A 19,235-nucleotide genomic window follows, 5' to 3' on the forward strand; every position below is an offset into this window, starting at 1 on the left:
GGTTACCCATACTTGTGCTCATAATCAGCAGATTCTTTTTTTTAGAGACAGAGTCTTGCTTTGTCTCCCAGGCTGGAGTGCAGTGACACAATCATGGCTCACTGCAGCCTCCGCCTCCTGGGGTCAAGCAGTCTTCCCATCACAGCCTCCTGAGGAGCTGGGACTAGAGGTACATGCCACCATGGCCAGCTAATTTTTTTTTTTTTTTGAGACAGCATCTCACCCTGTCACTCAGGCTTGAGTGCAGTGGTGCAGTCATAGCTCATCACAGCCTCAAACTCATGGCCTCAAGCAGTCCTCCTGCCACAACCCCCCAAAGTGCTGGGATGACAGCTGATTCTGAAGCCACTGTTTGTCTGGGGCCCTTCCCTACACCTCTGGATGACCTTTCTTTTGTGGTTCTTGAGGGTAAAATGAGAGTACTGACAACTGGAGCAGCAGGAAGGGACAGTCTGAGGCTGTGGTGTCCACTGAGAAGCGGGAATCTGCATAGACCTGATCTTTCCCTCCCTGCTTCACTGCCTCTTCACATCTCAGTGGTGGGAAGGAGGACGCATACCAACCCCGGAGCCATGCGTTTCCAGCGTACCCTGTGGGTCTCCCACCATAAGCAGCACACTAGATACAGATGGGCTTGCCGCTCTGTTGGGTGTGGGCCAGCAGTATTGGCATCTCCTGGGAGCTTGTTGGAAATGCAGAGTCTTGGGCCCTGCCAGGCCCCACTGAGTGAGAATGTGCCTTTCACACAGTCATTAGACGGTTCATACACACATCAGTGTCTGAGAGGCACTGGCCACAGCAAAGTTTTCCAGTCTAATTAAAGCAATTAGAATTTGCGGCCAGGCACAGTGGCTTACATCTGTATTCCCAACACTTTGGGAGGCTGAGGCGGGCAGATCACTTGAACCCAGGAGTTTGAGACCAGCCTGGGAAAATAGTGAAACCCCTTCTCTACCAAAAAAACTCCAAAAATTAGCCGGGCGTGGTGGCATGTACCCATAGTCCCAGCTACTCAGGAGGCGGAGGTGGGAGGATCACTTGAGCCAGGAGGGCATAGGCTACAGTGAGCCGTGATCATATCACTGCACTCCAGCCTGGGTGACTATGCCTAGTCCGTTGTTTCCCACTGTGGCTGAAGTCCCTCATGGATACTGGCAAGGGTGGACTTCTCCCTTTTCATTCATGCTTTCCAGTTGGTGGAGACAAGCCTCAGTTTTCTATGTGGTTAGAAAAGGGAACCATTGTATGACAATCCAAATATCTTACTATCTAAAAATGCATTTATGGGCTGGGCACGATGGTTCACACTTGTAATCCAAGCACTTTGAGAGGCGGGCAGATCACCTAAGGTCAGGAGTTCAAGACCTGCCTGGCCAACATGATGAAAGCACATGGCTACTAAAAACACAACAACTAGCCAGTTGTAGTGGTGGGTGCCTGTAATCCCAACTATTTGGGAGGCTGAGGCAGGAGAATTGCTTGATCGTGGGAGGGACAGGTTGCATTGAGCAGAGATTCTGCCACCACATTCTAGCCTGGGTAAGACAGAGCGAGACTCCATCTCAAAAAAATAAATAAATAATAAAATAAACAAAATAAGAATGCATTGATGTTTGATTTGAATGCATTTTAGGAGAGCAGATGTTGCTTCCTACTTGTTTAGTTTCACCAACGCTGAGATGAGGGCGCTTTCTCTGAGCACACCCCGGTTAATGAAAAGGGAGAACGCCCAGAAGTTTGCTCATTTGCCAGGAAAGGCAGTCTGTATTTGCAGCAGCCTGTCAGCAATACGGAATGCGGACACCTGAGTCAGATGCATCTTCACAAGCATTCCAGAAATTACAGCAAAAGCCTGCAGATACTCATTGATCTGATGTTGATATTTAGAGTAGATGAGAACCAAGATGTTTTCTACAAAACCCTTGGTTCTCATCTCATGAGTGAATGAAGATTGCATAAGCCAAGTGATCTTCAGGCTTCTGCTTCATGTTTGAGTCTTTAAATTTGGGGAAGAGTATTGGCCCCTTACCAAGAGTGAGGAGAAGTGGCCTGAGATCGGTGGGTATGTTATTTATCCTAGTGGTGGTGACACCGGGGTGGAGGTCCCCAGTCTCTATCCCTCACACACACAGCAGGGGATGGTCCCAGCCGTGAACAGCCTTGCTCTGGAAATGCAGAAGGATGAGTGAGCACCCGCTGATCAGTGGGAGATGGTTTTCTTCATGGCATCAGACCTTGGCATCAGTATGCTGAGAGAGAGAAAATTCAGGAAGTCTTAGATTCAGGGGCCGGTTCCATGCTGACTTCATCATCAAAAACGAGTGGGAAGTCAGAAAGCTGGAGAACCAAGCCCTGTTAGGGTTCATGCCCTTATCCAGGCTCAGACCTCCCCAGGCGGGGGTCAGGAAGTGCAGGGCAAGGACGTGGAACCGGGAAGCCTGGATGGAACTCTGCTTCTCCACTCTCAGCCTGCCATATGATTCTCCAAGCCAGCTCCTCGCCTTTGAAATACCAATAATACCGTTTCCTCATGGCATTGCCCGGAGGCTGTCAGGAGTCAGGTGCCCGTGCTTGGCTGGAGAGCAGTACTTTGTTAGTTCCTTCTCCTTGCTCTTCCTCTACAGCTCCAGGGGATTGAAAAGGGTTTTTTGTTTGTTTGTTTTTTCCCTCCTCTGTTTTTTTTTTTGTTTGTTTGTTTGTTTTTTTAAGAGAGGACTTAGACCAGGAGGAGAAAGCCAAGTTTGGAGAGTACTGCAGCAGTGAAAATGGAAAAGGCCGGGAGTGGTTTGCTCGATACGTGAGTGCCCAGGTAAGGGAGAGGTGATGGGGACGATGGGCATTTACTCTTAAGGAAGATTCTTAACAGAACAAATTGTGAAGAATCTTGATGTATAACAAATTTCACCTTACCCTATAATGACACTCTGGAGAAAAGGGTCAAGGGAAATGACCCAAAAGAAAAAAAAGTTAAATTTACCCAAAAATGTTCTGAAAAGGAGTGTTTAGAATAGTGAGAAACAGTTTGGGTATGGTGGCTGATGCCTGTAATCCCAACAATTTGGGAGGCCAAGGCGGGAGGATCGCTTGAACCCAGAAGTTTGAGACCAGCCTGGGGCAGCATAGTGAGTCACTCTCTCCTTCCCCCATGTCTAAAAATTACAAAAGAATAGTGAGAAACAGGAAATAGCTCATTCGGACATCGAACTTTAAGGGAAAGAGTAAGAAACTGGGCTTTCAACTTCATGAAATTCCAGAAAAGCTCGTTTTTTAAAGGCAAGCATGTGAGTTATGTGCATGCATATTTTTATTAACCCACAATACTGGGTTTTTGTTAAAAAGAAATATGAAAAAATTTAAGACCATGACAGCCATGTGATGAACAGTATATTAATGAAGTTTAGGAAAGAATTAAATTTTGTAAATTTCTGAGTGGCCTAAGTTCTTAGTGTTTAAGTATTTTATTAGAAATTATATACTTTTCATGGAAAAATTAGAAAATGCAGATAAGCAAAGAGAAGTTAGTTACCCACAGATCCACAGTCTGGAAATAGCCATTGTTGTCATTGTGGGGTTTTTGTCCCTTGTAGCCTTCCGTGTGTGGGTGTATATGAAGGTCCTACTTTGAAAAATCTGGGAAGGACCCCGAGGGGAACACTTGGGTGTGCCCTGCCCAGGGATGGTTGGGTGCAGGTGGCTGCACTCTGCCCGAGTCTGGCAGGAGGGCCGGGTTCTATAGTGCAGAGGCAGCGGCCATCCTGGGCCCCCATCCCAGCTGCGTTTAGAAACGCTCAGAGTGGAAAGCCTGCAGCTTTGCTGAGTGCCGCCTGTGTCACCTCAAACCTCGCTGATGTGTCTGGCCTCTTTCTGGACAGCGCTGCAACTCCAAGTGTGTCTCCGAGGCAACCTTCTACCGCCTGGTGCAGTCTTTCGCAGTGGTGCTGTTCGAGTAAGTAATGCCATTGCTCAAAGGCTTTGTCCTGGCAAGCTCCTTTTCCCTCCCTCCCTCCCTGCCCAGCCGTGTCATAACCCAGCTGTGAGTCATATCCACAGTAGTCATCAGGATGCAATTGCTCAGCTGTACCCAGCATCAGCTAAAAGGCACAGTCGTGACCAGCATCTCATGGGAGCGGGGCTGGCGGTCCTTAGCCGGCAGCAGAATGAGAGGACTGCAGCTGGGTGTGAGGAGCGTCCTCCGTGCGGGTCCTCAGGGCCACGTCGTGATGATGTACTGGGGCCCTACCCTCCAGAGATCTGGCGCTTTCTCCGGTTCCTGTTGTGAAGTGCTTCAGACTCAATAACCGCCCCCGCACCACGAGCAAATAAACACTTAATCATACGTTGGGACAGTTGTGGCCTGCCCTGCGTGTGCTGATGAGGCACTTCTGGGGCCTTTGATCACAGAAGCCCGTGGCAGGCAGTGATGGGTGGTGGAAAGGGCATGGCCACCAGCTGGAGATTTGGGGCCAGTCCCATCTCTGACCCCACTTACCTGTGAGATTAGGGACCCAGACTCCATGATGCACAGACCCCTTCTCAGGAGCATGACTCTCTGGGGTCACCAGACCAGCTTCATGCCTCCAAAGTATGAAATGGAGGGGATACCTCTGGGCCTTGGAAAGACTGGGCAGTGGGCTGACCAACCTGGAACCTCAAGAGGCAGATTCTGGGGCTGGGAGCCCTGATCTGGGCATATCTGCACCCCACTATCCCTGTTGTCTGCAGGCCGCCTCCAGGCAGCCCCTGCTCTGGACCCCGCGCCCTCTCCTGTTCCTAGCTCCTCCCATCAGCAGCTCCCCTCATCACTGTGTTTTTGTCCTTCCAAGCCTGAAAAATCTCCCTTCTTTACTTCCCCATCTCCCAACCAAAAGGGAGCTGCTCTCTTGAGCCTCTTTCTTTCTTTTCTTTTCTTTTTTTTTTTTTTTTTTTTTGACACAGGATCTTGCTCTGTCACCCAGGCTGTAGTGCAGTGGCGCAATCACAGCTCACTGCAGCCTCAATCTTCTGGGTTCAGGGGATCCGCCCATCTCAGCCTCCCAAATAACTAGGACTACAGGTGCATTCCACCACACCTGGCTAATTTTTAATTTATTTTTTTCTTTTTCTTTTTTTTTGAAATAGGATCTCACTCTGTCTCCCAGGCTGGAGTGCAGTGGTAGCTCACTGCAACCTGCACCTCCCGGGTTCAAGCAATTTTCATGCCTCAGTCTCCCAAGTAGCTGGAACTACAGGCGCATGCCACCACACCTGGCTAATTTTTGTATTTTTAGTAGAGATGGGTTTTGTTGGCCAGGCTTGTTCCGAACTCCTGTCCTCAGGTGATTCGCCTGCTTCAGATTCCCAAAGTACTGAGGTTACAGGAGTGAGCCACCACGTCTGGCCATATTCCATAGACAGACACACACACACACACACACACACACACATATATACACACACATACATGTATACACATATATACACACATATATACACATACACATATGTATATACACATACACATATATGTACACACACATGTATGTATGTATATATATTTTTTTAGTAGAGACGAGGTCTCTCTATGTTTCCCAGGCTGGTCTCGAACTCCTGGGCTCACAGGGTTCTCCTTCCTCAGCCTTGTGAATTGCTAGGATTGCAGGTGTGCCCCACACCCAGCCTGCCCTCCTGAGTCCCAGTTCTCCTGCATCTTCATGTCTCTCCCCTTTCTCTCTTGTCCTTTAAACTTGGCCATATACTGGAAGAAGAAGACCAACAAAAGGAACATTCCTGTTTTTCTTGCTCTTTCTCAGGATACCCCCAACTCCGAGATCCATTTCCCCTCTGGGGTCTGGGCTTCAGAGCTGGCCAGGGGAGGAGGCTAAGAAACCTTGACTGAAAGAGGCTGAGTGAACCCTCACCTTCCGCCAGGAGGGCACTGGTTTAAAACAGACCCTCCAGATTGCCTTTTATGAAACATTCATGCAGTTAAGACACCTCAGTTTCCAAACGTTTGCATCATAGGCATTTCCATGGACTCCTGATGTGCATAATTCTAAATCTCCATTTTCTTTTCTTTTCTTTTTCTTTTTTTTCCCCTTAATTTGCACTAGGCTAAAAGTAATTCTCCATTTTTCTTTGCGTTTTTTGTCTTACATATGTAAAATTGGGGAAGGAGGGAGTTAAAGTCCTAACCCTGCCAAAACACAAAACCTCTTCCCATCACTTGGCCCCTGAGCATATATACGTGTGTATAGTCTAAGAACAAAGTGAAACAGAAACGCTTTTAATATTTAGACAATATGGGTTTTTTTTAAGTTTTTGCTTTTAGTCTTTTATAGTTTTATTACCAGTTCAGTTGATTAGTTTTTTATGTAAAAAGATAAAATGGCCCTTAATACCACTGTCTAGATAATTTCTTTTGACTTGTAATAATTGTCCATGGTTAAAACCTAAAGAGGGGAAAAAAAAAGTGTAAAACGGATCAGGATAGAAAGGCTAAGAAGCAGCCAGGCACAGTGGCTCACGTCTGTAATCTCATCACTTTGGGAGGCCAAGATAGGTGGATCACCCGAGGTCAGGAGGTCAAGACCAGCCTGACCAACATATAGGAACACCATCTCTACTGAAAATACAGTATTAGCCAGGTGTGGTGGCACATGCCTGTAATCCCAGCTACTCAGGAGGCCAAGGCAGGAGAATCACTTGAACCAGTGATTCACTGGAGGTTGCAGTGAGCTGAGATCACCACTGCACTCCAGCCTGGCAACAGAGCAAGACTTCGTCTCAAAAAAAAAAAAAAAACAGAGATAAAGAAGCCTGCGTAGTGGCTCACGCCTGTAATCCAAGCACTTTGGAGGCCAAGGTGGGCGGATCACCTGAGGTTGGGAGTTCAAGACCAGCCTGACCAACATGGTGAAACCCCATCTTTTAAAAAAAAAAAAAAAAAAGCCTGAAATCCAAAGGAATGGCCCCACCCACAACCAAGAGCTGCCGAGTAAGAGGCTCCACCTCCTTCCTCACCGTCCCCTGGTTGCTATGGGCGGGAGCCTGAGAGCCAGGGATGTGGGGAAGGTCATCCAACTTACTGCTACTTCTCGAGACAGCGAGGGCTGGAGTGCCGGGTGGCCTGGGCCACAGGTTTGCACTAAGACTTGAGCCCCAGCTCCTCCTGGCTCTGCTCCTAAGTGTTGAGCTGAGCTTCCCGCGCCTTGGCTTTCACTTTTCCAGTGAAAGAAGCCGGGCAGGCAGACCGCAGACTCCTTCCTGTTCACAGTCAGCCCCGGGCTCTGTGCTGTGGGCAGCTCTCCCGATGGAACCCGGGGATAGTTCTGTTGCTTCTCCAGTGGAGAAGGTATAATTGGGACGCGTGCGTTAAGTGTCTCGCGGCGTCTGGCTGACTTGCAGGGAGAAGCAGGTGGAGGAGGCTTCAGCCATGGGCCCTGCCTCTTGTTTCAGGTGCCATCAGATGGATGACTTTGGGCCTGCCAAGAACCTCATGACCATGTGCTTCACCTACTACCACATCGGTAAGATACGGTGGGCTGATGTGGGGTCACCCTGAGGCTCGTCAGCTGACATCGTGCTGTCAGAGGAAGCTGCTGTTAGGGCAGAGTGAGACTTCTAAAAAAGGAAGAGAAAGCACGTCCGAATCGTGTGGGGCGGGAGGCTGACAGCCCAGGGTACGCAGGAAACTCCTGAGCTGTGAGGCGATGAGGAAAGAGACGTGGGGCAGGATGTCACGCGGTGGAGACAGGGACTGCTGGATGTGAAGAGCCCAGTTTTACGTTTCAGCAAAACAGGGCACACTCGGTTGTTGGAGGGCGGTAGGGAGGAGCCGCTTAGGATCTGAAGCTCAGAGAGTTCCTGGGATGGGCTGGACATGGCTCACGAGGGGTGTGGACTGTTGATGCTGAGGCTGTGGCATCGCTTCCACCTCATTGCATTGGAACTTGGGCTTCCTGTGTGACTCTCCCTGGGCTGCAGCAACAGGACTTATTCAGGCCACCCTAAGTGGAAGGTCGTTGGAAGCTTCCACCTAGACTGAAGCTGGGCAGGGAGGTGCTGGATCACAGCCCCCCTTGCTCTCCTCTCTTGGGACCCGCGTGCTCGATTTTGGGGTGTATGTGACCCTCCCCCTCCCACAGCCATCCTCTCCGCACCCCTTGGTTCAGTTGGTCTGACTGCCATGGCCGGTGTCTCAGCAGGCAGGCCCTTCCTGCCAGGCCCTTCGTCGGCTGCTTCGGGTGGGACAGGAGCCCCTGGTGCAACCTGTGGCTCTTCCTTTTCAAATAACAGATAGACACATAACGAGTAGATGCTGCTTCCTGAGACAGGGCTACGCACAGCGGCTTGAGCTTGTGAGGACGCCCTGCCGGGGTCTGCAGAGGGCCTTTGACCTGTAGTGGGCCCTGGGAGCTGTGGGGATGCCTCATCCTGTGGGGGTGCCAGGGCCTCATGTCCATCCTCTGGCTAAGGGAGTTTGGGTACTGCCCAGACTCCTCCTCCAGGGCCCCTCCTGCTGTCTCCACACTCCCATTCCAGGGGCTGGTGCCCAGCTGGCTCCTGCCTCTCTGGCGCTGGCGTGGTCGGGCCTCTGCCTTTGCCTCCCTGTAGACCCTGTCACCTGGGCCAGGCTTCTGCCTGCATCTTACTCCCTCCCTGCTCCTGGTGGCTTCTCTGTGCACAGCAGGTACTGGGGGTGCTCATGGGGAGCAGGGCCCCCACTTCCTCATCCTGGGCCGGCTGAGCCTGTACCACCCGTGCCCTGGGCTGAGGACGGAGGCTCCCGTGTCCCCACTACCCAGGACCCCTGCAGGCCTCCGTCTGGGCCTCTACGGTTAGCAGGCGTAGACCCTGGCCTCACTGGTCACGTCTTGTTCCCTCTCTACAAGGAAAACCACAGCTACAGCCCCCAGAGTCCCGGGAGAAGCCCGCGGGCAGCATCGACTCCTACCTGAAGTCCGCAAACAGCTGGCTGGCGGAGAAGAAGGACATCGCCGAGCGCCTGCTGAAGAACACCTCGGCCAGGACCGAGAACGTCAAGGGCTTCTTTGGGGGGCTGGAGACCAAGCTGAAGGGGCCCCTGGTCAGGAAGAATGAGTACGTGTGGTCTTGGGGTCCCTCTCACCTGCCGGGGACTGGGGGAGAGGGTGGCGTGGAGCTCAGGCAGGGGTGGCAGGGAGGGTGCGGGAGAGGTCCAGAGACTGCCAGGAGCACAGTGCAGCCCAGCCGCCCCCGCCCCACCGCTCTCTGTGCTCTGTAAAGGCGAGCCTCCCACCCACGTGCAGAGATGTTCCTGGGGCCACACTCCCTGAAACTGATGAGGAGCCCAAGGGATTGCCAGACGGCAGAGGGAACTGCAGCCCCTCCCCTCCGTCCCCTCTGTCCTGTCTGTTGCCTCCATCCCCTGGCTGGACCAAGAGTGCGTGCTTGTGGAACACGGTCTTGAGTCGCAGGAGAAAAACACTGTCCCCAGGAGAGCAGGGCTGTAGCAGGCACTCCAGGAACCCCTTTGGGGACGGGCACATCAGAAGTAGGCACATAGAAGCTGCAACCTCCACAGGGAGGAGGGCTGCGGCAGCCAGAGGGAGCCCCTGGGGTCCCCTGTTCCCACCCACGGCTGGGCCGCAGCCAGGTGCCTTGGCCTTGGCCGCCTCCTCTGCCCCATTCAGCTTTGGATTCAAAGAAAATGACATCAGGAAACATCAATGCCACATTTCCTCAATTTTGCAATGCTGGCAGTTGACCAATAGAGCCGGGATTTCATAAAAAGCTTTTGAGAGCGAGCCGTGTTAAATGTGCTCAGTGCCACCTGAGGGAAGTGGGAAGTGCGTCTTTGATTTGAGAAAGTGTGTTGTGAGTCGCATTTGTCATCATGGTGCCTTCTCTCCCTCAGGGAAGACGAGAACAAACCCCAGGAGAAGCAGCCCAGGGCTGGTGAGTCTGCCCAGGCAGCAGGGGGAGATGCCCGGCCCACACCCCTCGGCCAGCATACAAGCAGGCGCACGGCCTCCGGGTGCTCTCTCAGGAGTCCTCATTGCTGGGTGGAAATAGCCTCATTACGGGCCATGGCCGGCAGAAAAGCCGTGGTCTGTGACCTCCGTAGAAGCTGGCTGCTGGAGGCTGTCGCCTGGGGACTGCAGCACGCAGCCAGAGCCACTTTCAGTCTTTCTCTGTCCTCCTGCAGGGACTGTGTACAGCCCGGAGGACGAAAAGAAGGGGGAGAAGATCTACCTGTACACACACCTGAAGCAGCAGCCCATCTGGTAAGGCCGGGCCCGCCGCTCCCGCCACCCTTACTTCCGGGGCCAGCAGTCACTCCCCGCGATCACTTCTAGCTGCCTTCGTCCCCACCAGAATGGCAGAATTCTCCCACCTCCAGAGTGGCAGAATAAAAAGATGAACACTCACGGGTGTTGGTAAGGATGTGGAGGAATTGGAGGTCTCCTGTAGGCCGGTGGGAATGTAAATGGAGCGGCCGCTGTCGGAGACAGCCTGGCACTTCCTTTAAAGGTGGAACAGAGTTCCTCTGTGACCCGGCAGCTCAACCCCTAGGAGTCGCCCAGGAGAAACAAAAACACGTGTCCTCACAAAACCTTGTCCACAAATGTCTGCAGCAGTGTCGTTTATTATGGCCCCAAAGTGGAAACAGTCTTCATGGCTGTCCGCTGATGAATGGGTAAACAGAATGTGGTCCATGCACTGCATGGAATATTACCCAGCCCTGAAAAGGAATGGTGTGCTGCTCCATGCTGCAGCGTGGATAGACTGGGAAGCATCGTGAAGCTCAGTGGAAGAAGCCGGACACGGAAGCCCATGCATTATACCATTCCTGTGAAGTGTCCACAACAGCTGCATTCCTAGAGACAGGGCAGGCGACTGACTGCTGGGGCAGAGGGCAGGAAGTGGGAGCCGGAAGTGGCTGCTGATGGGGATGGGCTTTCTTTATGGGGTAAGAGAATATTGTAGAAATGGTGGTGGCCACACAACTCTGTGAATACACTAAAAATCACTCAGTTGTATTATTAGAGGGTGAATTTTTTTTTTTTTTTTTTTTTTTTTTTGAGACAGAATCCCACTCTCACCAGGCTGGAGTACAGTGGAGTGATCTCGGCTTACTGCAGCCTCTGCCTCCCAGGTTCAAGTGATCTCCTGCCTCAGCCTCCCAAGTAGCTAGGACTATAGGCTTACGCCATCATGCCCGGCTAATTTTTTGTATTTTTTAGTAGAGATGGGATTTCACCAAGTTGACCAGTTTGCTCTCAATCTCTTGACCTCGTGATCCGCCTGCCTCGGCTTCCCAAAGTGCTGAGATTACAGGTGTGAGCCACCGTGCCCAGCCTAGAGGGTGAATTTCATGGCATATGAATTATATCCTAATTAAGCTATTACATACATATAAACGAATGAAGGTTGTGGTTGAAATGTGAGACCACTGTTGCAGGGGAGATCTTGCCCACTCTGGCATATGGCCCAGCTCTGCAGACGGTCATTGCACTGCTTTAGTCTCTGTGAAGCCTCTCCCCACCGTGTTTTAGGGAGCTCTGCTAGCACCTGGAATCAGTGTCAGACACCCCCTCCCTGCCCTGAGGATCACAGTCGGCTGTGCTGCATTTTGCTTGTAACCTAGCAAGGACTGCGTGAGGACCTTCGGCAGGGAGTGCTGCAGAGACCCAGAGGACAGAGGGCAGGCTGGAGCTGTCAGGAAGGCTGTTCAGGAGGCTGGACCTGGTTCCTGTGGAAGCAGACAGAGGGGAGAAGCTGGCCGGCTGTGTCCCGCCACCTGGAGTTTAAGCTCAGCTCCTCTGTCCTTGACTTCATTGCTGTCTTTTCATTGTCACTTGGCAAACTTTCTTGTGAAGGGCCAGATAATAAATATGTTAGAATTTGTGGGCCAGATGGTCTCTGCTGCAGCTATGCCACTATGCTGTTGTAGCGTGAACACCACCAGAGGTGTTGCATAAATGAATGAGCATGGCTTGTTCCAATAAAACTTTATTTACAGAAACAGGCTGCCGGCCCGCTTCAGCTTACACACCATAGTTTGCCAACCCCTGATGTGCTTTAAGAATTTTTCTGGGCCGGGCGCGGTGGCTCACGCCTATAATCCCAGCACTTTGGGAGGCCGAGGCGGGTGGATCACAAGGTCAAGAGATCAAGACCATCCTGGTCAACAAGGTAAAACTCCGTCTCTACTAAAAATACAAAAATTAGCTGGGCACGGTGGTGCGCGCCTGTAGTCCCAGCTACTCGGGAGGCTGAGGCAGGAGAATTGCTTGAACCCAGGAGGCAGAGGTTGCAGTGAGCCAAGATCGCGCCATTGCACTCCAGCCTGTGTAAAAACAACCAAGAATTTTTCTGCTGGGCGCTGTGGCTCATGCCTATAATCCCAGCACTTTGGAAGGCTAAGGCAGGCAGATCACTTGAGATCAGGAGTTCAAGACCAGCTTGGCCAACATGGTGAAACTCTGTCTCTACTAAAAATACAAAATTAGCCAGGCGTGGTGGCATGTGCCTGTAATTCCAGCTACTCAGGAGGCTGAGGCAGGAGAATCGGTTGAACAGACGAAACGGAGATTGCAGTGAGCCAAGATTTGCACCACTGCGCTCCAGCCTGGACAACAAGAGCAAAACTCGGTCTCAAAAAAAAAAAAAAAAAAAAGAATGTTTTTCCTCGAGTGCTCAAGTGTCCCTCTGAACGTTAGTTTGCTCGGCACATGGCATGTCCCTGCCGGGTTCCCATTTATGTTACTAGACCCCATTGTAGAAAAGCACATCTTCCCAGCCCTCTGCTTCCTCTTGGGAGTCCCAATGGGAAAGGCAGAAGAAAACGTCCCACTTCTGTGTCCTACAGATGGTGGCTCCGGCTCTGGCCGCTGGCTGTCTCCTGCAGCCAGGGTTATAATAGCCTTCCCCCCAACTTGCGCCATCCCTCCCGAGAGAGCTGCACAGCTGCAGCCAGAAGCCCCAGGGAAACAGCTTCATTTAGATCAGGTCACATGCTCGGTGTTTCCTTCTCAGCACTACCTCTGAGACTTCAGACGCTCAGACAGGTTGAGACACAGCTCTTGCTTATCCCTCAAGGCCCACGGCCCGGGTCCTTCCACCTCCCCTTGGAGAGGGCTGACGCGGGGCTCTGTCTTGCAGGCACACGCTGAGGTTCTGGAATGCAGCCTTTTTTGACGCTGTCCACTGTGAGAGGACAAAGCGATCTCCCACCACCAGGTAGGAGCAAAGTGTGGCCCCATTTGGCCTCAGGAAAAAGGACCAGGGAGTGGCTTTATTTCCCGGTTTCGGAAGAGGAGAGCAGAAGAGCAGCTGAGTGGACCTGTCTGTTTTTCCTTCACCCCTGTGGCCCTGGTGCCCTGCAAGCCGCCTGAAGGCTCACAGCTTCATGGGGGGTGCTCAGCTTGCATGAGCGCTTTCTGTCCTGGGGCTCTGGCATGACTTGGCCTGACCCTCCTAAAAATGCAACCTCCCACTGAGACCATCAGGACCTCCCCTCCCCGGCCCACCCTGCTGTTTGCTGTACAAAATCAGCATCCTGGGGACCAACCCTTAGAGCAGAGTCCTGGGAGGAAGGGCTGGCCAGCCCCCGAGACTGTGCCCTTGAGAGCTGGCACCTGGAGAATGCTCACCTCGTGGTCTGCAGCCTGACAAGACCTTCCCGGCTTCGATGAGGCCACCTCACACTTGGTGGTGGCAGGGGAGGGCTGGCACCCACTCCCTGGGGGCGATGCTGCGTTCTCTCTCTGGCCATAGCAAGGAAAGGTGCCATCCACCGTGTGCAGTGATGTGACAGCAAGGGATGGCAGCCCCTGCGGGAGCCCCTTCCAGTCATGGGACTAAAGTCTCTGAACCTCTCAGGGCCCTGGTCTCCTTGTTAATAAAGCACATTCCTCCCTCTGTAACCCCAGAGAGACCCCCTACTCTCAACCCTTGTTGGGAGGGTGAGCAGATGGCTGCTGTTGGGGTGACGTATCTAGTCTACCAGCACTTGGAGTGTCTCAAGAGAAATTCTTCCCTCTGGGGGCAGCTTAAACCATACTGGGGGCGGGGGGCCCAGAGCATTCTGCCATGGCCGAATTTCCTGGGGAGGCAGAGGGGCTCGCGGAGAGGGAAAGACACTGAGACTGCCTGAGGACCCTCGAGAGAGACCCCGCTCTGCCAGGACACCAGGATGAGGGAAATGCTTAGATGCCTCTAGGCGGGTGGGCGTTGCCTCTTTAGTTCTCAGACTTCTAGGAAGTGAATTTATTTCGAATACCTGTCTCTCTCTGTCCCGCTCCGTTTCTGCCTGTAATAACCCTCCTTCTCTGCTTGTTCTCTTTTGACCATCCACATATCTTGCATGACTTTGACATGTTCCTTTGTTTACCTGTTTCTGCTGCCGCTCCAGAGGGGATGCTGGAGAGGAGGAGGAGAAGAGGTGTGTGTGTCCACGTGACTTTGTTCCATTTTACAGTGCGGGCTCCTGCGAAGGCCGCTGCAGCGTGGGGGCTATGCGCCGTGCCGAGCTGCTGCAGCGGGCACAGTCCAGACGCAGGTGCAGCCTGGCGGCCAGCGGGGAGGGCGGCCCTGGGGAGGTGAGGCCGGCGCTAGGGCAGGCTGGCGACACGTCCCAGAACTGGGCAGGCGGGAGCCTCCTGAGGCCACAGCACTCCAAAATAGTCAGAAAACAAATGTGACACCTGGAGACGCCCTGGCGACAGCTTGCGCTCAGAGGAGCAGAGGCAGTGATGTTGGGGAAAGCCGGCGCCAGTTGTGAGCCAGCTGTGCTCTCCACCAGCCACTCTGGCCCCTTCTGAGCAGACCTGGCAGCCTCGCCCTCGGCCTCTCTGTGCAGGCTGGAGAAGTGGGTCCCGGTTCATCTGGGAAGCTGCGAGGGGGGGGTGCAGAGCCTCTCCTGTTTTCCACACCACCCACCGTCAGGGGTGTTGGGACCACTAGGTTGAGGGAGGCACGGAAGAAAGACGGCACTCCCACTTTTCCAGTCACTTGGGGATGTGGGTGCCAGGGGGTCCCCAAGGAAATCCTAGAACGGGGCTGTCTCCTGCCAGCCCACAGAGGGGTCTGACTCTCCCTGTTTACCTTTCGGTCGGCTAGAATCCTTTGTGATGTGTTTGTAGAGCTGCCAGGCTGCCTCTTCAAACAAAGTCCCGGATAGAATGTCTCTTTCAGTGGAGGATTCACGAAGCTGCCTCCTCTAGTCAGTGACACGTCTGTAGTGTTTCCGTCAGTAGCTCTTGAGTTTCTTGTGCAGACTTACCTATAGCTTGCAAGGGAGCGCTTAGGCCTAGCAAACACCTCCTTTCATGAACAAAGCCTCTGGGTTTTCACAGACTCTCTGGGTGACCGTGTGATTAACCAGACTTCTGGAGCCAGTCAGCCAGAAAGTCCTGGCCCAAGGAGGGCTGGGAGCATCCCAGCGTCCTCAGAGAGCTGGCCGGTGCTGCGGGGGAGGTGTGGCCTGTCCTGAGCACAGCTGAGGGGACCGTGGCCTCCTGAGCCTTCTCACCAGGGCAGATCAGCTCTGACCACACAAAGCTTTGCACCAGCTCCTCGTCTCTGAGGGCCCCTGGGCCTTCCCCGGAAGAAGGCAGAGTATTGCTTTGAGTTTGAAGCAGGAGGCAGTGGGCAGGGGGCGAGGTTGCCTCCAGGTTCCCAGCAACCTCAGGCCTCCAACGTGACATCTCTTTTTTGGTAACCTCTGCTGACAGCGAGGTGCCATTATCATCCTCTGCCCACAGAGGCAGACATTTCTCCATTTCAGAAACTTTCCCCTTCAGCAGGCAGGCAGTCCTGTCCAGATTCCCGCCATGGCAGCGAAGACGTATGTCCAGCTCGCTGTGCAATGTCAAGAGCTTGATCAGTTCTGGAAACTGAACTTCAGATGGAGCCTTGGTCTGTTGCGCAGGCTGGAGTGCAGTGGTGCCGTCGCAGCTGACCACAACCTCCACCTCCCAGGTTCAAGTGATTCTCCTGCCTCAGCCTCCGGAGTCCTGGGGTTACAGGTACCTGCCACCACTGCTGGCTTATTTTTTTTTTTCCTTTGACATGGAGTTTTGCTCTGGTTGCCCAGGCTGGAGTGCAATGGCATGATCTCGGCTCACCGAAACCTCCACCTCCTGGGTTCAAGCGATTCTCCTGCCTCAGCCTCCCGAGCACCTGGGATTACAGGCATGTGCAACCACACCCAGCTAATTTTGTATTTTTAGTAGAGACGGGGTTTCTCCATGTTGGTCAGGCTGGTCTCGAACTGCTGACCTCAGGTGATCCACCTGCCTCGGCCTCCCAAAGTGCTGGGATTACAGGTGTGAGCCACTGCACCTGGCCTAATTTTTGTATTTTTAGTAGAGACAGGGTTTTGCCATGCTGGTCTTGAACTCCTGACCTCAGGTGATCTGCCCACCTCAACCTCCCAAAGTGCTAGGATGACAGGCGTTAGTCACTTTCTTCAGACATCAGGTTAAATGTCCCAGTTTTCGTCCTCACCATGGCAAGAAGAATCGTCTCCTCACCTGGCTCAGGAAGAGGAGGGGTCAGGGCTGCTGTGCTCCACAACCTCAAGGGCGCCGTTCCCGTGAGGTCTGGGGTTGCGCAGGGCCCGACCTGCCCAACTGCACAGCAGGCCTGGGAGTGGTGAGGGCTTTATGTGTCTGCACAGTCCTCAGGGCGGCTCTTCAGGGGGAAGACAGTAGGAAGGAAATGGGATGGACTCCGCGGAGTACCTGAAAGTCTAGTCTGCTGTCTTCAAGGAGTGACCTTTGCCGGTCACTCCCATCATGCCCTGATGTCCGGTGACCCCTGCTGAGCTGCAGCAGCGCCAGTGACCTCTCGTGGGCCGGACAGGTGGAGAGGAGCCAGGAGTTCATGTTCCTTCGTTTTGTTTCTCTTCCTCTGGCTTCTCCATGACCCCAGCCTCTCACCCCTCATACCATCCTTCTTCCCTTCCTTTGATCTTCCTCTCAACCTTCTTTTAGTCACTCATCCATCCAGTTTTCTTCTTACGGGGAAATGGGCTCAAATTAATGTCTCCACATTTGCAGCTGCTCCTGCAGGTAGCTTCTCAGATGGACGTGGTGTCCGGGGAGCCGTGTAAGGGTCGGAGGCCCCAGGCCCTGGACGGAGGGGCCCCCCCGGCCAAGGAGCGGGGAAGGAGCTGGCAACCCAGAAAGGCTCTGTGGCAGTGAGGGGTGGGGAAGAGGTGGGGAGCCCCCTTGTTCTGCCCAGACGGGTGAAGGATCAGCCGTGCTCCCCTCGAAGCCTGTGGCCGGTGAACGCTCAGAACACCCTCCCACCTCAGGCCCTGTGTGGAGAACGCGTCAGGGTCCCCTGCTGGCTCCCGAAGCTCATGCAGACCTCGGTCGATGCTGTGTCGTTGGGTTTTCAGCACTTCGTTCTCACACCTGGGTGCTCTCTTGGCCATGGTCTGCGGCATTCACAGGGCCACAGTCAGGCCGGCAGGAAGAGCGGGGGTCTGCTCTGTCATTTAGGGAGTGGACTAGAGAGGGAGTTGAGGGCCTCAGGAAAGCCATCCTGGAGAGACTGCAGCGGAGCAGGGCACAGCACTCTGCAGACAGGGGACAGTGTGGCCCTCAGCGCCCGTGGCCTCTGTCAAAGCTGCCATCTGCAGCTGGCCCCAGGAGACACAGGCATGAGTCTGAGAACGTCCCCTGGGCCAACAAGGCCTGCAGGTCCCTTCTCTTTCTGGAGGTTTCTCCCCCTGGGATGGGCCCAGGCCCCACTCTCCAACCATGGTGAAGCCCTGGGGCCGGCCTCGCTGCCTGCAGAATGCCTGGGTAGACATGTGGTGCTCTGCGCCTTTGGGGCCGTAAAGAACACTTTAGTTTCCACATCTCTTTATCTTGTGAAGAGTAAGGTGAATGTTGGGGTCCCCAAGCGTGGTGTCAGGATCCCAGCAGGCCTTGTGGAAAGGCCCAGCACACGGCTGTCCAGTGAAGGGCATTCCCCCTTTCCCCCGGGGGGCCGTGCATGGTGCTGCCAGCACCATCGGGTCACAGCAGGGCGAGGAGCCGGGGCAAGGAGAGCACTGTCTGAGCCCTGCTCCTGTCACCTCCTGTGCTTGCAGGGAGAAGTGGTGCCACATGACCCAGGAGGAGCGTGACGACAGCCTCCGGTTCAACGAGAACATCACCTTTGGGCAGCTGGGGTAAGGGCTGGAAGTGGGAAAGGGGAAGGGGAGCCAGGGGGAGGGCCCGCCCTGTGAGCTGTCCCTCCCGATGTCACACCCTGGAGTGTGATGGCAGCCTGCTGTGAGGTGTGTTCACACTTGGCCTCCATGCCAGCTCATAAGTAATCCGCATCCTACACGACCCCTGGTGGCGGCAGTGCCGCACTGAGAGTCGCCGGTGCCTAATTAGGCAGCAGTACTTTTCAATTTTTGCGGACGATTCCAGGCAGGCCATGGTGAGCATCCCAGAGACAAGGGCCCAGCTCCCTGACCCTTTTCCCAGGAGGCCGGTGGGTGATGCTCTGGGGGTTTCTCCTGCAGCACGTTCACGCACAACATGCTGGCCTTCGGCCTGAACAAGAAGCTGTGCAATGACTTCCTGAAGAAGCAGGCTGTGATTGGCAACCTGGACGAAGGTATGTCTGCGTAGGCCGCTGGCGGGAGGCAGGCAGGGCTGGGTCCGGAGGCAGGGCCGGGGTTCAGAGCCAGGGCTGCGCCCGCTGGTGCTTCCACACTGCCGGGAGGTATGCCGTGTGGCCATCGGGAATGTGGTGCCGAGCTCTCTGGGTGGTCGGTCCTCCTGTCTCCCCGGTCTGTGCAGATAGATGCACAGGACACCTCTCATTCCATTTGGAATCCATTTCTGCTAGATGGGAGTGCTGGGGTGGGGGCTGCAACCTTGGTGTTCACAGTCAGGGCAAAGAAAGAGGGGACACAGCGCCTGGGCCCAGCGCTTGCACGGAGCCAAACTCCAAGCCTGAGTGGCTCCCTGCTGAATGGCGGCCGTGTGGCTTTCTTTTCTTTCGCGGCCCTCACTGCCATGACAAGTATCGAGGGGCAGGGGAGGTGGGGAGGGAGTTTTGAGGTTTCTCTGGACTCTCTGGCCTCCATGACAGCCGGGAGCTGCTGCGACGCTGGTGCCCTCCTGTGCGGGGCCGGTCCTGTGTGCCGCCCCGTCTGCCGCAAGCACTGCTTCCTCTTGGTGGAAAAGGCCTCACGCTCAGGCATGGATACGGACTGACACGTAGTCCTTAGGGAATCCCCTTCTCCATGTAATTCAAGG

The 19,235-nt window shown here is 54.0% G+C and overlaps 1 protein-coding gene across 2 annotated transcripts in view; it reads left to right on the forward strand.

Annotated features, from left to right (window-relative positions):
* The window catches only part of KIAA0513 (KIAA0513 ortholog), a 63,181-nt gene that overhangs the window by 37,759 nt on the left and 6,187 nt on the right, over positions 1 to 19,235 (forward strand). The window contains exons 3-12 of one of the 2 annotated variants that reach the window (XM_003922815.4): positions 2,710 to 2,809; positions 3,873 to 3,946; positions 7,435 to 7,505; positions 8,871 to 9,078; positions 9,875 to 9,915; positions 10,166 to 10,244; positions 13,126 to 13,203; positions 14,378 to 14,407; positions 18,071 to 18,151; positions 18,494 to 18,588. In XM_003922815.4, coding sequence (XP_003922864.3) covers positions 2,710 to 2,809; positions 3,873 to 3,946; positions 7,435 to 7,505; positions 8,871 to 9,078; positions 9,875 to 9,915; positions 10,166 to 10,244; positions 13,126 to 13,203; positions 14,378 to 14,407; positions 18,071 to 18,151; positions 18,494 to 18,588 — 857 coding nt within the window. The remainder of the gene's footprint in view (positions 1 to 2,709; positions 2,810 to 3,872; positions 3,947 to 7,434; positions 7,506 to 8,870; positions 9,079 to 9,874; positions 9,916 to 10,165; positions 10,245 to 13,125; positions 13,204 to 14,377; positions 14,408 to 18,070; positions 18,152 to 18,493; positions 18,589 to 19,235) is intronic. The other variant, XM_003922814.4, reaches the window with a different exon arrangement.

Source organism: Saimiri boliviensis, chromosome 1 (genome assembly GCF_048565385.1).
Source record: "Saimiri boliviensis isolate mSaiBol1 chromosome 1, mSaiBol1.pri, whole genome shotgun sequence".
Lineage (NCBI taxonomy): Eukaryota > Metazoa > Chordata > Mammalia > Primates > Cebidae > Saimiri > Saimiri boliviensis.